At 39.9% G+C, this 16,528-nt stretch overlaps 1 protein-coding gene across 3 annotated transcripts in view; it reads left to right on the plus strand.

The window, feature by feature from the left end:
- Window positions 1-16,528, plus strand: part of kank3 (KN motif and ankyrin repeat domains 3) — a 30,703-nt gene extending 14,175 nt beyond the window's left edge. For 2 of the 3 annotated variants that reach the window (XM_042007189.1, XM_042007190.1), the window contains exons 2-12: window positions 1,494-1,568; window positions 3,383-3,469; window positions 4,065-5,840; window positions 5,932-6,040; window positions 6,245-6,475; window positions 7,795-7,885; window positions 8,899-9,118; window positions 9,239-9,381; window positions 11,533-11,733; window positions 13,247-13,348; window positions 15,653-16,528. In XM_042007189.1, coding sequence (XP_041863123.1) covers window positions 3,433-3,469; window positions 4,065-5,840; window positions 5,932-6,040; window positions 6,245-6,475; window positions 7,795-7,885; window positions 8,899-9,118; window positions 9,239-9,381; window positions 11,533-11,733; window positions 13,247-13,348; window positions 15,653-15,715 — 2,973 coding nt within the window. In that variant the 5' untranslated portion in view covers window positions 1,494-1,568; window positions 3,383-3,432 and the 3' untranslated portion in view covers window positions 15,716-16,528. The remainder of the gene's footprint in view (window positions 1-1,493; window positions 1,569-3,382; window positions 3,470-4,064; window positions 5,841-5,931; window positions 6,041-6,244; window positions 6,476-7,794; window positions 7,886-8,898; window positions 9,119-9,238; window positions 9,382-11,532; window positions 11,734-13,246; window positions 13,349-15,652) is intronic. The other variant, XM_042007191.1, reaches the window with a different exon arrangement.

Below are 16,528 nucleotides of genomic sequence, written 5' to 3' on the forward strand. Positions count from 1 at the left end.
TTAACGTTCATCAGGAAACTAACTTTGCAAAGAATAATTTATGAATCTTTGCTGTTTAACTTCCTGCCAGTTTACATTTTCTTTATTTCTTTTTTTTTTTTTTGGAAAGGCTCCTTTTGCAGCAGCCATCTGTTTGCATAGTTTCATATGTTTAATTCCTTATCTGTGTTTCTGTAAATATGTAACCTTGTGAAGCGGCTTGATCCTGATCATGAGAATCTGTCTTGCCAGGCTCCAGATTAAATTGTTGTCTTTTTCTGCAGCCATCTTTTCTTCTATCATGTCTAATCCTCCAGTCCTGCAGCAGAAAACATGCCCACAAAATGATGCTGCCATCACCGTAGTTGACAGCAGGAATGGTATTAATGTGGCAAATAAGTAAAAATAGGCAAACTTGAACAAACTGGAGAAAAAACATTTTCATCAGTGTAACCAGCTCAGAGCTGTTAAACTAAGGGATAATCAGTCATAACAAATATTTGATCATAATTTCTAAACAAAAACTTACTGTACCAAATGATGCAGACACTCCAATTCTTTTATTCTAGAAAAGAAACTCGTCAAAACCAGGATTACATGTTGCTAAAAATGTTCATTGAACCATCTCCTGTAGAATCAAGTCACTTGAGTTTGGCTCTAAAGAGAAATAAACACAAACCTCAAAGAACTTCTTTCTGCCATGACGTCCCTGAAAAGTGTGCGATTGGCCCGGGTGCTGTAGCATCATGGTTAATGTGGGTGGACCTCAGAGTGGAAGCTGACTGGATGCTAAAAAGAAACAGATCACTAATAACAAGACACAAAGTAGAAATGCTATCATCACATACAAAAGAGTTTCTTACAGCTGAGAATATTGCACATTCTAGTCAATAAATCGTACCCAATTGCACATAATCTGGATTACGGCAACCAGTTCCCTGTCTGTGTGAGTGATTGTGGGATTTCCTTTGACAGTAAAATCTTTGTCTGAGCTGACAAATGATGTGTGTGTCTTTATAGGTTATCAGTAGTCAGTGAGGGACGGCTGGCGTGTTTCAACAGCATGTCTTAGGAATGTGCTCGAGGCTGCTGAAAAACACGTGCGTGTATGTATGAAACAAAATGACTGCATGTATCTGAAGACTTGTGCATTTGAGAAGTTAGAGGTGCAGTATCTGAGAAGTGTACATATTTTCTCATATGTTCTGGTTGATAAATTCACCGCAAATAAAGTGAAAACCTCCAGAGCAGCTTCTGTGTTCCTCTGCAGTCTTCTGAGGGCATTTCTCAGATAATATTCTTCGATTTGGAGTTCAGTGACTGTAAAAGTCTGATGCGATTCACATGATTTTCATCGTCATCATTGCATTTGTGAAGCAATCATAACCAGTGAAAAAATGTGCCTTTGTCAAATTTCTTGGTCAGTTTATTGAGGGTTTTCTTTGAATATGATGCATGAAAGTTTGTTTGCAAAGTTTTGTAACCCTGGTAGTCAACATGTCTCCATTTCACAGGGCTGTGTGGTGCAGGAAGGAGGGAACCAGCCTGAGCTCCAGCTGCTTGAATCTCTCCCAGTGTGGCTAAACGAGGTAAACTTTCCAACAAAGCATTTTTGCAGTTTTTTTGGTTTGAGACATTTTGTTCCAAATTACTTTTCCTGCAGGTCATGATGTATTAAAGGGACATTGTTTGAGAATTACTTCCATCGCATTGTAACATATGGTGCATCCTAGAGCCTCACTTTCTCAAACACATATTGCAACAACGGTAGCCGCCGTGTCTCAAAAAGCCTCAACAACACAGATGAAAGCATGTCATCCGTGTTCTCACTCAGGTGAAGAGGTTTGTGATTTCATAAATATTGCAAACCGCATCCCATTAAACTGTCAGATATGGTCCCTCTGTGTTTAGAAGGAAGAATGGTTCTCACAGGGGGAACGGATCTTGTTGAGGAAACTGTCCTCGACTCAGCACCAGCTTTTTGTTACAGTAAAAGCCAGCTTATAAAAGAGTGTGTTTACTGTGACTATGAAAGCAACTGAAACCATGTAAACATACACTTTTGTACCAACGAGGCTGGTGTATTTCAGCAGGATCTACTGTTATGCTGAAAGAGCAACACTGTCTAAAAAACCAAATGAAAAAAGTTAGCTTTAGGCTAACAGTACTGTTAACTTACTTGTCAAGAAGAAAGCTACAACTCCAGCATACCTTTAAAATCCTTCTCCCTCTTGCGCTCCTTCTACCTGAGGAATGCTAGACCGATGTTGATCATCCTTTTTTGTATCGTATGGTCACTCTGCCTTTTAAGTGCCCCTTTGTGCTTTCTTGGTGATGGTGAAAATGGCTCCAGTGCTGCTGCTGCATATGCATGGTACTGCATTGTGAATAACAATTTAACAGATTTTCCAACTTGCCGCTCTCGTTTATCTTCTCCTGCATCTCAGTCACTGTGCGCTGGCTCACTAGGATTTTGCGTTGGTGCTTGCCTGTGGCTGTAGTTTCAAGATAGCAGACCATCATGAAGCGTCCCTACCAGCTTACCTGTCGTGTATAATCAAATCTAATATTCTTCGCTTACGAGAACGTGTCAAATTTTTGGTAGAAGTCATAATATACCAGTGGTAACACACATATACATGCAGACATCGATTTTGGTGAGTAAACAACAGAAAATGTTACACAATGTCCCTTAAAAAAGAAAAGCTTTTGTTTTTCCACAAAGATGTTATGAAAACCTATTAAGACTAAGAAAAACATAAATACCTCTATGAACATCACACTGGTGTATTTTTTAATTTGATCTGTGCTCCATGAGTCTGAATGATGTTTTTCTCAGTGAAGCTATGGGGTGGCTGGATTTATGGAGCAGAGGAACTTGTGTATTTTTTTAGGAGACGGATGTTTCAATGATGTTGTTAATGGTTCAGCTGTTGTGTGGTTTTAGGTGTAAATGATGTTAGGCCAAATGTCCTTAAAACTTCTTGAGGCGGAAAAGAAAACATGGGATGCATGTAACAAAACCTCTCTAAATAAAACAAGGAGTGCTCCTTCCTTTGAATCCAGTCACGGGCTGTCACGTATGCTAATGAGCCATAAAAACAAAGTTTGTCGAGGCTCTTTGCACTTGGGTTACAACTCCTGTAAAAAACATCCATATCCTCCATTAAATCAAGTAAATGGAGCCTGCTGGGTTGTTGAGAGGAAATATTCTTTTCTTGTATAAAGATTGCTTCAATTAAATTAGACACAGAAATGTTTTTAATATAAAATAAGTTGCATTCTTTTCTTTTCTGTCTTAAAAATATTATATAAATTAAATTTAATACATTTAATTATTATTTATAATGAAATATATCAAAATGCATTCATGTTTTTTTTCTTTTTGTTTGTTTTTATAAAGCCAGTTGCTGATCTGTAGCTGAGAGAACTGAGAGGTTCCAGTCCTGAAAAATGACCCAGTCCGTGCAAGTTAACTCAAAGCTGCCTGGTAAGAAACTACTTCTAATCTAATCTCTAATGAGGTGCAAAAATACTCCTAATACTTCTGCCCAATAGCAATTTTTTATGGTGCTGAAAATGTAAATATGTTAATGCTACTCAAGCCCTCAGTAAATCTGAGAAAATTGACTCGTAACTTTTTGTTTTATTGGATCTTCAGTTGGACATGCACGTAGCAAAGTCTAGCAAAGTACAAAAAAGTGCACTGGAAGTTAATATGGGCAGATGCAAAAAAATATGGTAAAAAATTAAATTAGCTTGCATGTGTTTTCACATATAAAGTAGAATTTGACATATTTGGTAAAACTGAAAAATAAACACAATGGTAAATGGTTTGTATTTTTAAAGCACTTTTACTGTACCTGGAATGATACCCAAAGTGCTTTACATCATACATCACATTCACCCATTCACACACACATTCACACACTGCTGGTGGAAGCTGCCATGCAAGGTGCTCAACCACGACCCATCATGATCGTGGTTGAGCAAAGTAATACTGAATGTAAAAGAAATTTTTGGTAAAAGAACATTTCTAAGAACATCTTACCCTCAACGATTTGTTTTTGCACTTTTCCTTTCAGATTTAGGCTCTCCATTCCTTTACTCCAGTCAGGAGGAAGCTGACCAGCCAGGATCTTACTCTGTCCAGACGCCTTATGGCTTCCAACTGGACCTGGACTTCCTTAAATATGTAGAGGAGATAGAGAGTGGGCACAACCTTCGCCGGGCACCTGTCAGCTCCCGGCGTCCTGGACGGGGGCTCAAACTTTCCCAGAGGAGTACAAGCGTTGGAGGACGAACAAGTGGCTGGACATCCACAGAGTCTCTTGCATCGCCTGCCAGTGAAGATGGCAGAGCTCCTCCGCCCCCCCCGCCTCGTAACCGTCTTGGCTCAGCTCCCTGTGAGGGACTTTCTCTTTCTCCCATAACCTTCCTTAATGCTTCTCCTCTGTCCACTGGGGCCAAAGTGCCACCGCCTCCACCGCAACGCAACCCAAGAGTCGAGCGAACACTTCTGGAAACCAGTCGGCGGCTACAGCAGGAACAAACCCACCAGCACCAAAATGGTGGACGCCTCCAGCTCGCAGATCCTCCCAAACAGCTCACACCCTCTCCATCCCTTAAGACTGTGCAGAGCAGCTGGACTAAACCCAGCCCTCAGACTTCTGGGCGTAGCACTCCAGCTGCCGGCATCACTGTGACCCCAATCCCACCCAGCCAGCTGCAGACCGTTAGAGAGCAGATGGCTACTGCCTTGAAGCAGCTGAAGGAGATGGAGGAAAGAGTGAAGGGTGTTCCTGCGCTTGAGAAAGAAGTGGCCCAGCTTCGTGCAGAGAAAGACATGCTTGTGCTGGCTCTAGAGGAGAAGAAAGCAGCTATGGAGGTTGCCCAGAAGAAGCAACAGTCTACAGAGTCTTCTACCCAAACTGCAGAGACCCTCCAACCTGAGCACAGTCATCTGGCTTCACCAAACACAACAGGACACAAGGGTCTTGGAAAATCTGGTGAACTGAAAAGACTTACAGAAAAGTTTGAGGGGAAGGAACAGAAAGTTCCCCAGCCATCCTCTAAAGTAAACACTTCAGAAAAAGTAGTTGTTCAAAAGAAATCAGTGGCTGTTGGGGACGATGTGCCAATGGCCTCTGTTGTTTTCTACTACAGCCATGGTGTAAAAGACTCATGCGTAGGCACTGAGGTGAAAGTTTGCGAGAAATTGACGGGAACAGAATCCCCTCTGGTTCACGAACAGGCTGTACAAGTCAGTGTGGAGACAGAGGAGGCGGAGGTTTGGGTCATGGAGTCACTACTTGGGCTGACCACAGAGGCTCAGCGGGAGATAGACACCTTACAGGACACCATTAAATTCCAGCAGGAATCCATCACGGTTCTAGAAGATCGGTTGAATGAAGCCGACAAAGACCTGGGAATCCTTAGATCCCAGATGGAGGAAAAAACCTCTAAACTCACATTTGAGAAAGACGTTCTTGCCAAACCAGACATGAAAGATGCCCAAGTCGAGACTTTAACTTCTGTGTTAAAGCATGCTGCGGTTTTGTGTCGTCCGGAGGTGACAGATGCATGTATCAGCTGGGAAGCAGATCAGACAGAACAGGGCACCCAGACTGAAGCTGCAGAGACTGCACCAGAACCAGCTCCTGTGGAGCTGGTCAGCACTGGGTGCCAGTATGAGAACTTAGGCAATGAAAAGACTGAGGAGCAGAAAGTGACAGTACCAAAGAAGAGACAGCTGACCATTGCTGAATACAAGGTCTCCCCAGATGAAGAGTTGGTCGGTGGAACTGAGAAAAAAGATGAAGGCGAAGGAGAGGAGACAGTAGTCAGCAGCACCCAAACAAGTTAGCAACACATGCTTTCATTGCAGATTTTTGGAGCTAAATGAAAGTTAAAACAATGTACTATTATGTGACCTGTATGCCTCCTTTTTAGCAACAGGTATGCTGAAATCAATCATGAAGAGGAAGGATGGGAGTAACTCCAGTGAGAATCGGACTGCTGGCAAGAAGAGCCTTCAATTTGTTGGTATTCTGAATGGAGGGTGCGTACCAGTAACACGAACCTTTTTTTTATTTTTACCAGAGCAAAAATAAAATAGGGGCGACACATAGTCTAGAGGTCGGAAATAACACTTTGACCAGGTCACTGACTTGACACAAAAGAAAGAAAATTCTGTCTGTAATTGAGCTGATTGGGCAAAATGTCAACCACAGAAGAAGTTTGCATGTACTTGTATCTCTTTCAGATACGAATCTACCTCCAGTGAGGAGGAAGAGGAGGAGGAGGAAGAGGAGGAAGATGGGAGTTCTTCTGGAGAAAGTGGAGAGGGCGAATGCTTGGACAGCACAGAAGAAGATGAGGCCGCTTTGGAGGAAGAAACCTCTGAGGAGGAGAGAAACGTAAACCTGGATGAGAGTGACACTGATGAGGAAACACTGAGAGCTGCAAATTATTCATCCGATGCTGTGAAAGAAAAGTAGGTTGTTACCAAGTTGAAGAAAACACACTTTGCTGTGTTTATATGTGTGTTAATGTAGCTGTGGACTTGGGGGAAGCAGAAAATGGGTCAATATGATTATCTTATTGAAGTATAATGTGGTAAAAAGACATTGACCCAAATGGGATTTTATTGACTGAGGGCAATCTTCACAAATGACTTCAGCTAATGGCAGAATTTTTTTATTTACACATAAAGTCGATTATACGAGGTTTAACAATATTCTCCACAATCTCAGTATTATCATAATGGCTCAGGAAGGGAAAGAGGGGTTCATTCAGGGTATTTCTTGGCCTTGATTGAGAGCTGCTGACCTAAAGTGGGGATATCGTTTAGTGGTGGAAGGAACACTTTCAGGATCTGGCTACTCCTGAGGAGGAGGAGACTGGTGTGAAGTGGTTGGGATGAGAGTCAGCCCCTCTAATTCTGAAATCATGGTTCTCAACCAGACAAGGGCGGCATGATCCCTTTGTGTTGGGAGTGAGTCTTTGTCTCAGATGAAAAAGATGTGCTGGTATCTCAGAATCTTGTTCACATCTTGTTTGCAGGATCATGACCGACCAAACTTATCAGTAGTAATAAGGGTGTTGCTCAGGTCCATTTTAGTGAAGAAAGAATTGAACTGGAAGGCAAAGCTCTTGATCTACTGGTCTATCTTTGTTGCAATCTTCACCTATGATCACTAGATTTGGGCATTGACTGAAAGGATGAGATTGCAGATCCAAGCAGCTGAAATGAGTTTCTTTCAGAAGGTGGCTGGGCACAGCCTGAGAGAAAGTGTGAAGAGCTCACACATCTGGATGGAGCTTGAACTACAGCCACTCTGCCTCCTTATCAAAATGAATCATTTGAGGTGGATCAGGTATCTGATTAGGATGCCTCCTGGCTGTCTCTCCTTGTAGCTTTTCTGAGCATGTCCTACTGGGAGGAGACCTTGGAGCAGATTCAGGATCCACTGGAGGGTTTATCCCTTCTGGCTTAGGGACACCTTGGAATTCTGAAGGAGAAGATGGTGTGTTGCTGGGGAGATGGATGTCTGGGTCTCCCTCTTGAACCTGTTGCTTCTGTAACTTCACAGATGGTGTTTGGCTACTGCAGCATCACAAAATCAATATAAGCAAATGAATAGCCCATTTTAGATAAATAAAGTTGTCCCAACTGAACTTAACCTAAACTTTCTTAATATGCTCAGTCATCAATTAATTTTAATTATTAAATATTGGCAGAGAGATTAATGAGTGTGCCTCCATCAGATATAAAATCCACATTCATGTGATGTTTGATTCTGTTTGTCACAGATTTGAGTTTAGCTCAAAAATGCGTGAAGCCTGCCTCATACTGAAGAATCACCTCAACGAAGACGTCCAAACCCTGAAGAGTAAGGAAGTGGTGCGTCCCTGCATTTTTCTTTTAATAACTTTGTCACAATAACACATTCAGCTTCATCCGTTCAACACTGCAATAATGCTAAATAAATCACAGCATTTTCATTCCATAATTACTGAATGTTTATAAAAGATTGTATGCTATTGTGTAGAGAAATGTTTTTCATCCGATCACAAACAATAGGAGCTTTTTTTTCTTTTTTTTTACCCTGTCCTGTCCAGCATCCTAACATACAGAACGGTGGTCTGTGTGCCATATTTTGCTTGACAGATTTGCTCTACCAAGGGAGACATGTCATGTATATGGGTGCCCTTGATATTTTTATTATTTTTATTGTAATCTTATTTTCTTTAGTCTTTACATGTCAGTGCCGAACCTGGCAGGGAGATAGAGGAAGAGGGGAAAAAAGGGAGAAAAGGATTAAAATGTGGAAATAACAGTTTTCTAGGCTGCCTAAAACACACCACAAAAAAAACAGTATAAACTACCACAGTACTACATGATACATAAAGAAAAATAGGATAATGATGATATGAAAAAGTACAGTAGTCATCAAACGTACCTGCAGAGAAACGTACCAACACCCAAACATCAGCAACATCTAGTCAGAAGCAGATGGAGAAACGAGCAAGTTTGTGAGCATGCACGTGTGAAAGTGCATGTGTGGCCATGCACCAAGGAAGAAATGTGTGCTTGCAAGGGGGCTGTGATCACGCCGCACCCCGAAGAAACAATAGGAGCTTTATGTAACAGTAACGGAGGAGTCAAACAAAGAAAAGGCTCAGGAAGCGAGCTTGAGTTGTAGTTTGACAACAGAAAGAAAAAGAGCTTCCTGTAACATTCATCGACCTTTCAGCTTTAAACATGAGACCAGTACAGTTTGACTTAGCTGGAAAACATTATGTAGCTGTTTATAATAATAACTCCTGTCTCTCAGAGGCAGATCTGCTTCAGGTGCCGTTTCTCTCGCTTGTTATTGTGTTTAATCATGTATATCTTTACTCCCTCACCTTCAGCTCTCCAGCACCCACACTGTCCAGCTCGAGTGGTTCAGAATCTCCAGTGCAAAGATGGCTCAGCCGCCGCGGGTGTCCGACTATTTAATGGCATTCTCTGAGGTGTCTTCAGTGCTGCTGCAGCATGTTGTCAACATGACTGATGGCAACGGCAACACAGCTCTTCATTACAGCGTCTCCCACTCCAACTTCGGCGTGGTCAGTCTGCTGCTGGACACAGGTCAGTAAACAGAGGACAAAACAACCTAAACGTGTTTATTCATCTACATTAAACCAATATTAGGATGATTGTTCTCATTTCTATGCTTAATCAATAACCACTAAAGCATGATTCCTCCAGGTGTGTGCTGTGTGGATAAGCAAAACAAGGCGGGATACACAGCCATCATGCTGGCTGCTCTCTCCACTGTGAAGGAGGAGGAAGACATGGCTGTGGTGAAAAAGCTCTTCAGTCAGGGGAATGTGAACGCCAAAGCCAGCCAGGCAAGTTGTTATCTGCTCATTATGCATCTCTTTACCTGAATACATCACTTGTGTTTTTTATTCTGTCAAGTGCAACTTCTGGGCTCCCATAGTCGTTCTACTGTAGCTCCTCAGTCGTGGATGTATGAGCTGGTCAAGAACACAAGATTTGTTCTGTTTATATTTTACACTGAGATCAAGTGATCACTTGATTTAATATGTGACGACACAGTTCTTTATGTTAAGAAAAAGAAGTATCCACTAAGAAAAGTGAATGTGCTTTGTGTTTAAACGGCACACAAAAAGCTTCTGTGAATGTGGACTCAGGCCAAAGTTTGTCATCATTTAGAGTCAACTTTGGTTCTGCAAGTTTTCTTAAATGGGTTTAGTCTGATTGGAGTCATTTAACTCTTACAGGGTTAATTCTAAAAATTAGGAGCAAATTGAATTTGAGGTCAGTGAGTCTTTTGGAGTCAATGCACATTTACTGGCTATAAAACTGGGTTTAACTGATCTCCTCAGCTGGTTCCCAGATGTTTATTTGTTTCAAACAGTATGAAAATATTTATTAAAGATTATTTACCTTTAATATTTTTCAAATTAGGCATGCAGCTCTTTGTTTGCTGTTTCTGGTTTATCTTTCATTTCCCATGATAGAATCTGGACATTTTGGTTATAATAATAATTATTTCATCTCTGCTGCAAGACAGGTTTTAAGGAGAAGCTCACCCAACATCAGCTGCTTCTGTTTGCCCTTAGATTTGGCCTTACTCTCAGAAACATCCATCCGTCTTTGTTTTAGGGTTTTTCAATCATTCAAAGGTTTTTAAATGAGTTGTCAACTTTTTTACTCTTTGCTTTGCAAACAGAACACACACTAAACTTAGTTTAGAGATGATCCTGAATCAGTGAGGAGCATTTACCAAGTTCATGTTATAATTTCCATGTTGATGTGATTAAATTAACATAATTATGTTTTGACATGGACATGAAGCATCTTTTCTCATCACTTTCTGTTTCTTAGTGACCATGAATAGTTTGGAGTAACTTCATGAAAACCAGTGAATCTGAGTGAATGTTTCTTGTTTATTTAATTGGGGAGGTGTAATATTACATTGTGGTGAAGCACAACTGACTTGAAGAAGAATTAGTTATAGGTTAGACATGATTAAGCAAATGTGTGCCCTAACGTCACACACAAGTCGTTGAGGAGCGTCTGTAGATTTGAGTGGTTTTTATCGTTGTGGTTGATTTAATCAGGTTGTGTGGTGTATGTGGCGCCTGACTGGTTCTCGCACTGCCAAGTCATGGGACTGAATTTATAGCATCACTTGCTATAAATCAGATTACTGATACTTGTTATTGTTGCTGTGGGGAATAAAAAAAAATAGGTATACACAGCAGTTTTATGCTCTGGAATTAAAATATTAGTATTTTTTTATGTTTTTTGTGAGGCTTAGGCATTTATTTACTAAATTACACTGTCAAAAACACTTGTAAGACCATTAGGTTTTATTTAAAGCACTATATCCACCGCCTTCCAGTCTGTTAAGTTTTATTTCTGCACAATCTAGGCAGCAAAGAAAGAAAGTAGGTTTAAACTTTGCACATTTAATCCTGGAGAAAAGGGTGAACCACCCATTTACATGTTAAAATTGCTGCTGTGTGACTACATCTGTAACTGATGACACAAAATTGAATTAAGAGTGAAATTTAATTTACTGCTTACAACTGAGCAAACTGCTGAGTGTCAGTTATAAAGGAAATGATAAATGAGTGGACGATGGGGTGATTACTGACAGTCTGGATGAATGAGTATAAATGTGGCCAGTGTTTTTAAAAAGTCAGTGTGAAGAGCTTGTCGTAGGAAAGTCACCTAAAGTGGACAAGTAAAATCTGATGGCTGCGTAAGAATTAAAGTGCTGTAACACAAGACACTTCAAGCAATATCATTCTAAAGGAGTTTTCCATAAAACTCATTTCAGTGTGCAGGAATATATTTAAAACACTAAATAAAATAGGACTGAGATGGAAAACAGAAAGGATGTTTGCTAATCTGAATTAATTCTGCATGTACATCATTTTTTATTATATAATAAACAATCTAATTATAAATTTTAAAACTGGACTGTCCTGATAATGACTGAAGTTTATCTGTCTTTACTTTTTCAGGCAGGTCAGACAGCGCTGATGTTAGCGGTGAGCCACGGCCGGCAGGAGATGGTGCGGGCCCTGCTGGAGTGTGGTGCTGACGTAAATGTGCAAGACGATGAGGGATCTACAGCCCTGATGTGTGCCAGCGAACACGGCCGTGCTGAGATTGTCAAACTACTCCTGGAACAGCCTGGGTGTGACATCTCCATCGTGGATAATGTAAGCCATTTACATTTACAGCCTTTCAGCTGATTCATCAAATAGCATGAACATCCAGTTTCCCTCTCTGAACCAAATGCTGCATTCCAGTTGTTGAGTCTGTTGAACACATCTGAATGCTTTTTTTTTGTGTCTGGCATTCAGCTCAGTCTGTATTCAGGAAACGGCTTCTCATGGGAAACTAGTCTATGCAGTTTCCTCTTCTAGTCACCCTTCTCTCCCTCTTTTTAAGATATTTTCTCACTAAGTAAGATAGGCTGATAGCTGAAGAGTCACAATCAGATTAGTGTCATCTGCCTTTGACTTGAGTCAGTGTTGCGTGCAGGAAACAATCATCGTGCTACTCAAATGTCCCAGGGGAGGAATTAAAAAGCCACAGTCCCTCAGTACACAGACTCAGTGATTTCAGACACAGTGCCTTGCAGGTTTTTGCAGTTCTTTGCATACTTCACCAAATGACCCAGCAGCAACTGCTTGTTTCTGAAAATGTTGTCTGCTTGTAGGAAAACGTTCCAAACAAAACAAAACCTCTAGAGGATCCAGGATGTAAAGGATTTATCATAATGACACCAACAGAACAAGCATTTCCTGGTGAAAATCTCAGTATGGAGCCAATCTCGTCTCTTTGTTTCCTCTCATTTTTTTTCAGATCTACTCAGTCTTGTGATTTTTAAAGTGATTTTGCAGTGGATGCTTGAACAAGCCAGGCAGGCAGATATTTGAGTGTTCATATTTGGGCCAGAATGAACTAGCCATTTGTTTAAGGCTGCTCCTGGATTGTGTTTCAGCGCAGCACAGCTGGACTGAGGGGAGGGGGGATCGGAAAAGCCCCCACTTCCTCAGTCCCCCCCCCCAAAAAAATAGAAATGCATGGCAATACATGACTCTAGTAGAATGTAGTTGGGTTCCAGTACTGAACCTTATTTTAGATTAATTTCCACTTCATGGAGCTTTTAGGGAAAAAAGAACTGGATGTATCAAAAGGCTAAATACAAATATTACCCTTTGCATTTCTGTTGTTTTCTCTACTTAGCAGACAAATGTATTGAAAATTCCCACCAAAATCATATGAAACTGTGGAACTAGTCCCTGTGTCTACTGCTGCAGTGTCAATCGACAGCTTTTACAATCTGTAATTTAACTTTGGATTTCCAATATATTAAAAACCTAAAGTATATCACGCCTGTAATCCGGTCAAAACGAAGAATCTTCCGTAATCTGGGTTTGCTGTGTTCCATCTTATGTGTTTTAAAAGAGGAGGAATTTAAATTTGCAAAGGCAAATAAATTCTTAAGATTCAGGACAAAAGAATGTCCTGTTTTGTGTTTTTTACTTGCTAATCACAGATGCATGATAGGATGTTGAACCCACTGGAAAAATGAACAGCCATGCATAATGTCAATCACGCGGTCCATCTCAAATTCTAAAACTCTTTGTTCTCTTTTAAACTCTCAGGTTTTCATGATCAATGAGCTGACTTTTACTCTCTACCCTCTTCCTCTGATGTCTGCAGGATGGCAGTAATGCTCTGTCTATTGCACTGGAGGCGGCCCACAATGACACAGCTGTTCTTCTCTATGCCCATATGAACTACGCTAAGACCCAGACTGCCATGGTAAGTCCTTTTTACCATCCAGCCTCCTCCTATGTGGAGGCCACATTCAGGCACAATTATTGATTCAAAGTGAACAAGTTGAAGCTTCACCGTAAACAGAATTTGGGTTAAAAGCCCAAATATTTGTCCCAATTTAAATCAATGGGATGGTTAGTGTCACTTTAATTTTAGACTTTCCAGATCCAGGGTTGATTATGTTTTCACTGAAAGAGCCAAAATATCAACATTGGAAATCAGGAGTTTACTTTTTAGGCAGTTCTTTATGCACTAAGGCCACAAGTGCTTTAATACTCAGGGGAAGTTTACTTGCGAGCAGGCTGAGACTGGCACTGATCACTACTTAGCAGTTAGTACAGAGAGCAGTGTCTTATAAGTGGTGGGATAAATTCTACAGAAAAACTCTGAACTGCAGTTTGGGTGTGGGCAGGGCTGACTGATGGAGCTCTGCTGCCCCCTTCAGGTGTTACTGAGCTCCTATGAACCTCCGCCAGAAATGTTGGGATCATGTTGGAGAATTTTCATTCAGCTGCTCTATTTTTTTTTTTTTTCTTTGTTTTTGTATCTGAAATCGCAGAAATGACATATAAAAAAACAAAAACGTAATGACATTACTGTGGTTTTTCCCAGATGAAATAGAAAAAGAAACCTGTAATTTGCATTTTTAAAACAAATACCTGTACATAGTTTGATATGCAAAGTAATCTACTATTAAGAGATTTTGCAGACCTTTATAATCTGTTGCACCTGGCTGATTGACAGAAAACAAGATCCCGACAAGAGAGCTGTTGGTTAAAACGAGGATTATGAAACACCTTTCATGAGTGGGGCAGAAGATGTTGGTTGTTGCTAGTCTGCTGTCTAAAATTTGAAGCAAGCATAAACAAAGTAATAAAGTTGTTACAGGGAGACGTACACATAGATGAAAGAAACTGTAAAAACATCAGGACAGAAAACTCAAAGCAATATGCCTAAAAAATACCAAAAGAAATGAAAAAATAAATAAAAATAATTGTCATTGTAACCATACTGTAAGAAACTGGCTGATGGAAATGGGATTTATGTACAGACAAGCCAAACGTAAACCATCCCTTGCACACAAATGTCTACAACATTCAGTCCAGAACTTCTGCAGAGACTTTCTTCCGTCGCCCCAAGTAAAATCTCTGGATTGTCAGTGTGATAATGTCTGAACGTGTCAGTCATGTTCCTGGATCTTTGCAGCCTCCGTGAACCTCCATCAGAAAGCTTCCTGCTGTGATGAGCAATTGTGTAATTGATTGGATCAAATTGGAAAAAAATATTTTTAGTCATATATGTGATTTTTATTTAACATTTTAAAATGGGAGGTCTCTTAATTGAGGCTTTGAGAGCAAATGTTGCTAAACTGGCCATTTTAGAGACCTCTGCCGTACTGTCTGTACTAAAACTCTAACTTTGTTCCTTTTCACTACATCAGAGTTGGCTTTTCACCTATGGTAGTATGAATCAACAAAAATTTGTTTCATCCTGAAAGCATTTCTTTTGAGGCAAGCCTGAAAATTTGTGCTATGTGCCATCTTCATTTATTCTTCACCAATAACGCATATACTGATAATTATTAATCTCTATTTACTATGACTCTAAAAGTATTCAAATGTGGTTGCAGAGATATAATCATTTCATTATGGGTATGCAATATTAGAGCCAGGGCCTAGAAATAGGCTGAGGGTTGAAAATAAAATGGCTAAATAAAGGTCTTCCAAAAGTATTGATTCCATCCATTTATTAAATTTTTTTATCAGGGGTTGTAAAAGAAACTGGAAAATTTCAGTTATGCTGAATATTACCTGTAAATGGTATTAAGTCAACATTATTCTCACGCTGTTAAATAAAAGAAGCTGTATATTATGAATATATATATATATATATATATATATATATATATATATATATATATATATATATATATATAAAGTACCGCTGTAGAATCCAATTCTATACTGTTCATTTTTGTTGTTTTAGAAGTGTTACATAATATTTTACTTCTGATGTCACACTGGTGGTGTTGGGCTGGACTGCATTGAATCCAATAATCTCTCTCCCCTCCTCTGGTATTTTAGGCTGCAAAAATGTACCTCTTTCCAACATACAGTTGGCCATATTTCACAAAAACCTAAATGATGAGAATGTAATGTCAACCAAAACTTGACTTGAAGGAGGAGTTCATAGTTTAATTGTATTTGAGCTCACCCACAATTTTCTTTTGCAGAATTAGGGTATTTCTTTCACCACTTGGCCTTCTCTCATCAATATTGTTCTTTTCAGGGAAGCCCAAAGGCTCAGCAAAGGAGCCCCACGAGCCCCCACAAGTCGTGGCCTGCAGACTGAGACAATCGCTGCTGCTCACCGAGGAGGCCAGAGACCAGCAAACAGAACTGGATTTGAGCTGTGAAAAGCTCCACTGGAATTTACCTAGACTCATATGTATTTATATATTGCTATAACTTCTGCATTTATAAGTATTGTTAATATGAGAATACTATTTTTCCATAAAAGTTGTTATATTATGTACTTATCTGTTGTGTTGAACTAGGTCTCCTGTTCTTGTTTTCTCTCTGACAGGAAAGAAACCCAACATTTATTATTTGCACACAAATAACAGATTACTGTTAAGGCTGACATAGACCAGCAAATAATGTTTATCAAACAAATCTTTAAATATTGTTTAAACATAACATAATAATTAATATCTGTTCAGAAAAACCTGATGTCTATTCTCCAAAATATCACTACAGCTTCCTGGACTGGCTTATTTGTATGGTGAACCCACTGAGATGTTGCTGGTGTGGGTGTGCTCTGCTGTCTTCCCTTTCTATCCTCCATCCATCCATCCATTTTCTATACCGCTTATTCCAATTCAGAGTCATGGAGAAGCTGGAGCCTATCCCAGCACCCTTCATATCCTGCCTTGGTTGATAAATGTGTAAAACACACACCCGTCCCATAACTTGCTCAAACTGTCTTTGCACTGTACAGTGCTGGAAAGAGTGATGACATCCCTGTATTTTATTAATATCTACAAAATTAAATGAGAATTAATACAAACATTATGCGCTTAGAAATCAGGGGTGTCAAAAATACTGACTACCACTGTACATTTATATAAATATTTACATGTTTTATATATATTCTTGTCTGTAA

Source organism: Melanotaenia boesemani, chromosome 14, assembly GCF_017639745.1.
Source record: "Melanotaenia boesemani isolate fMelBoe1 chromosome 14, fMelBoe1.pri, whole genome shotgun sequence".
Classification (NCBI taxonomy): domain Eukaryota; kingdom Metazoa; phylum Chordata; class Actinopteri; order Atheriniformes; family Melanotaeniidae; genus Melanotaenia; species Melanotaenia boesemani.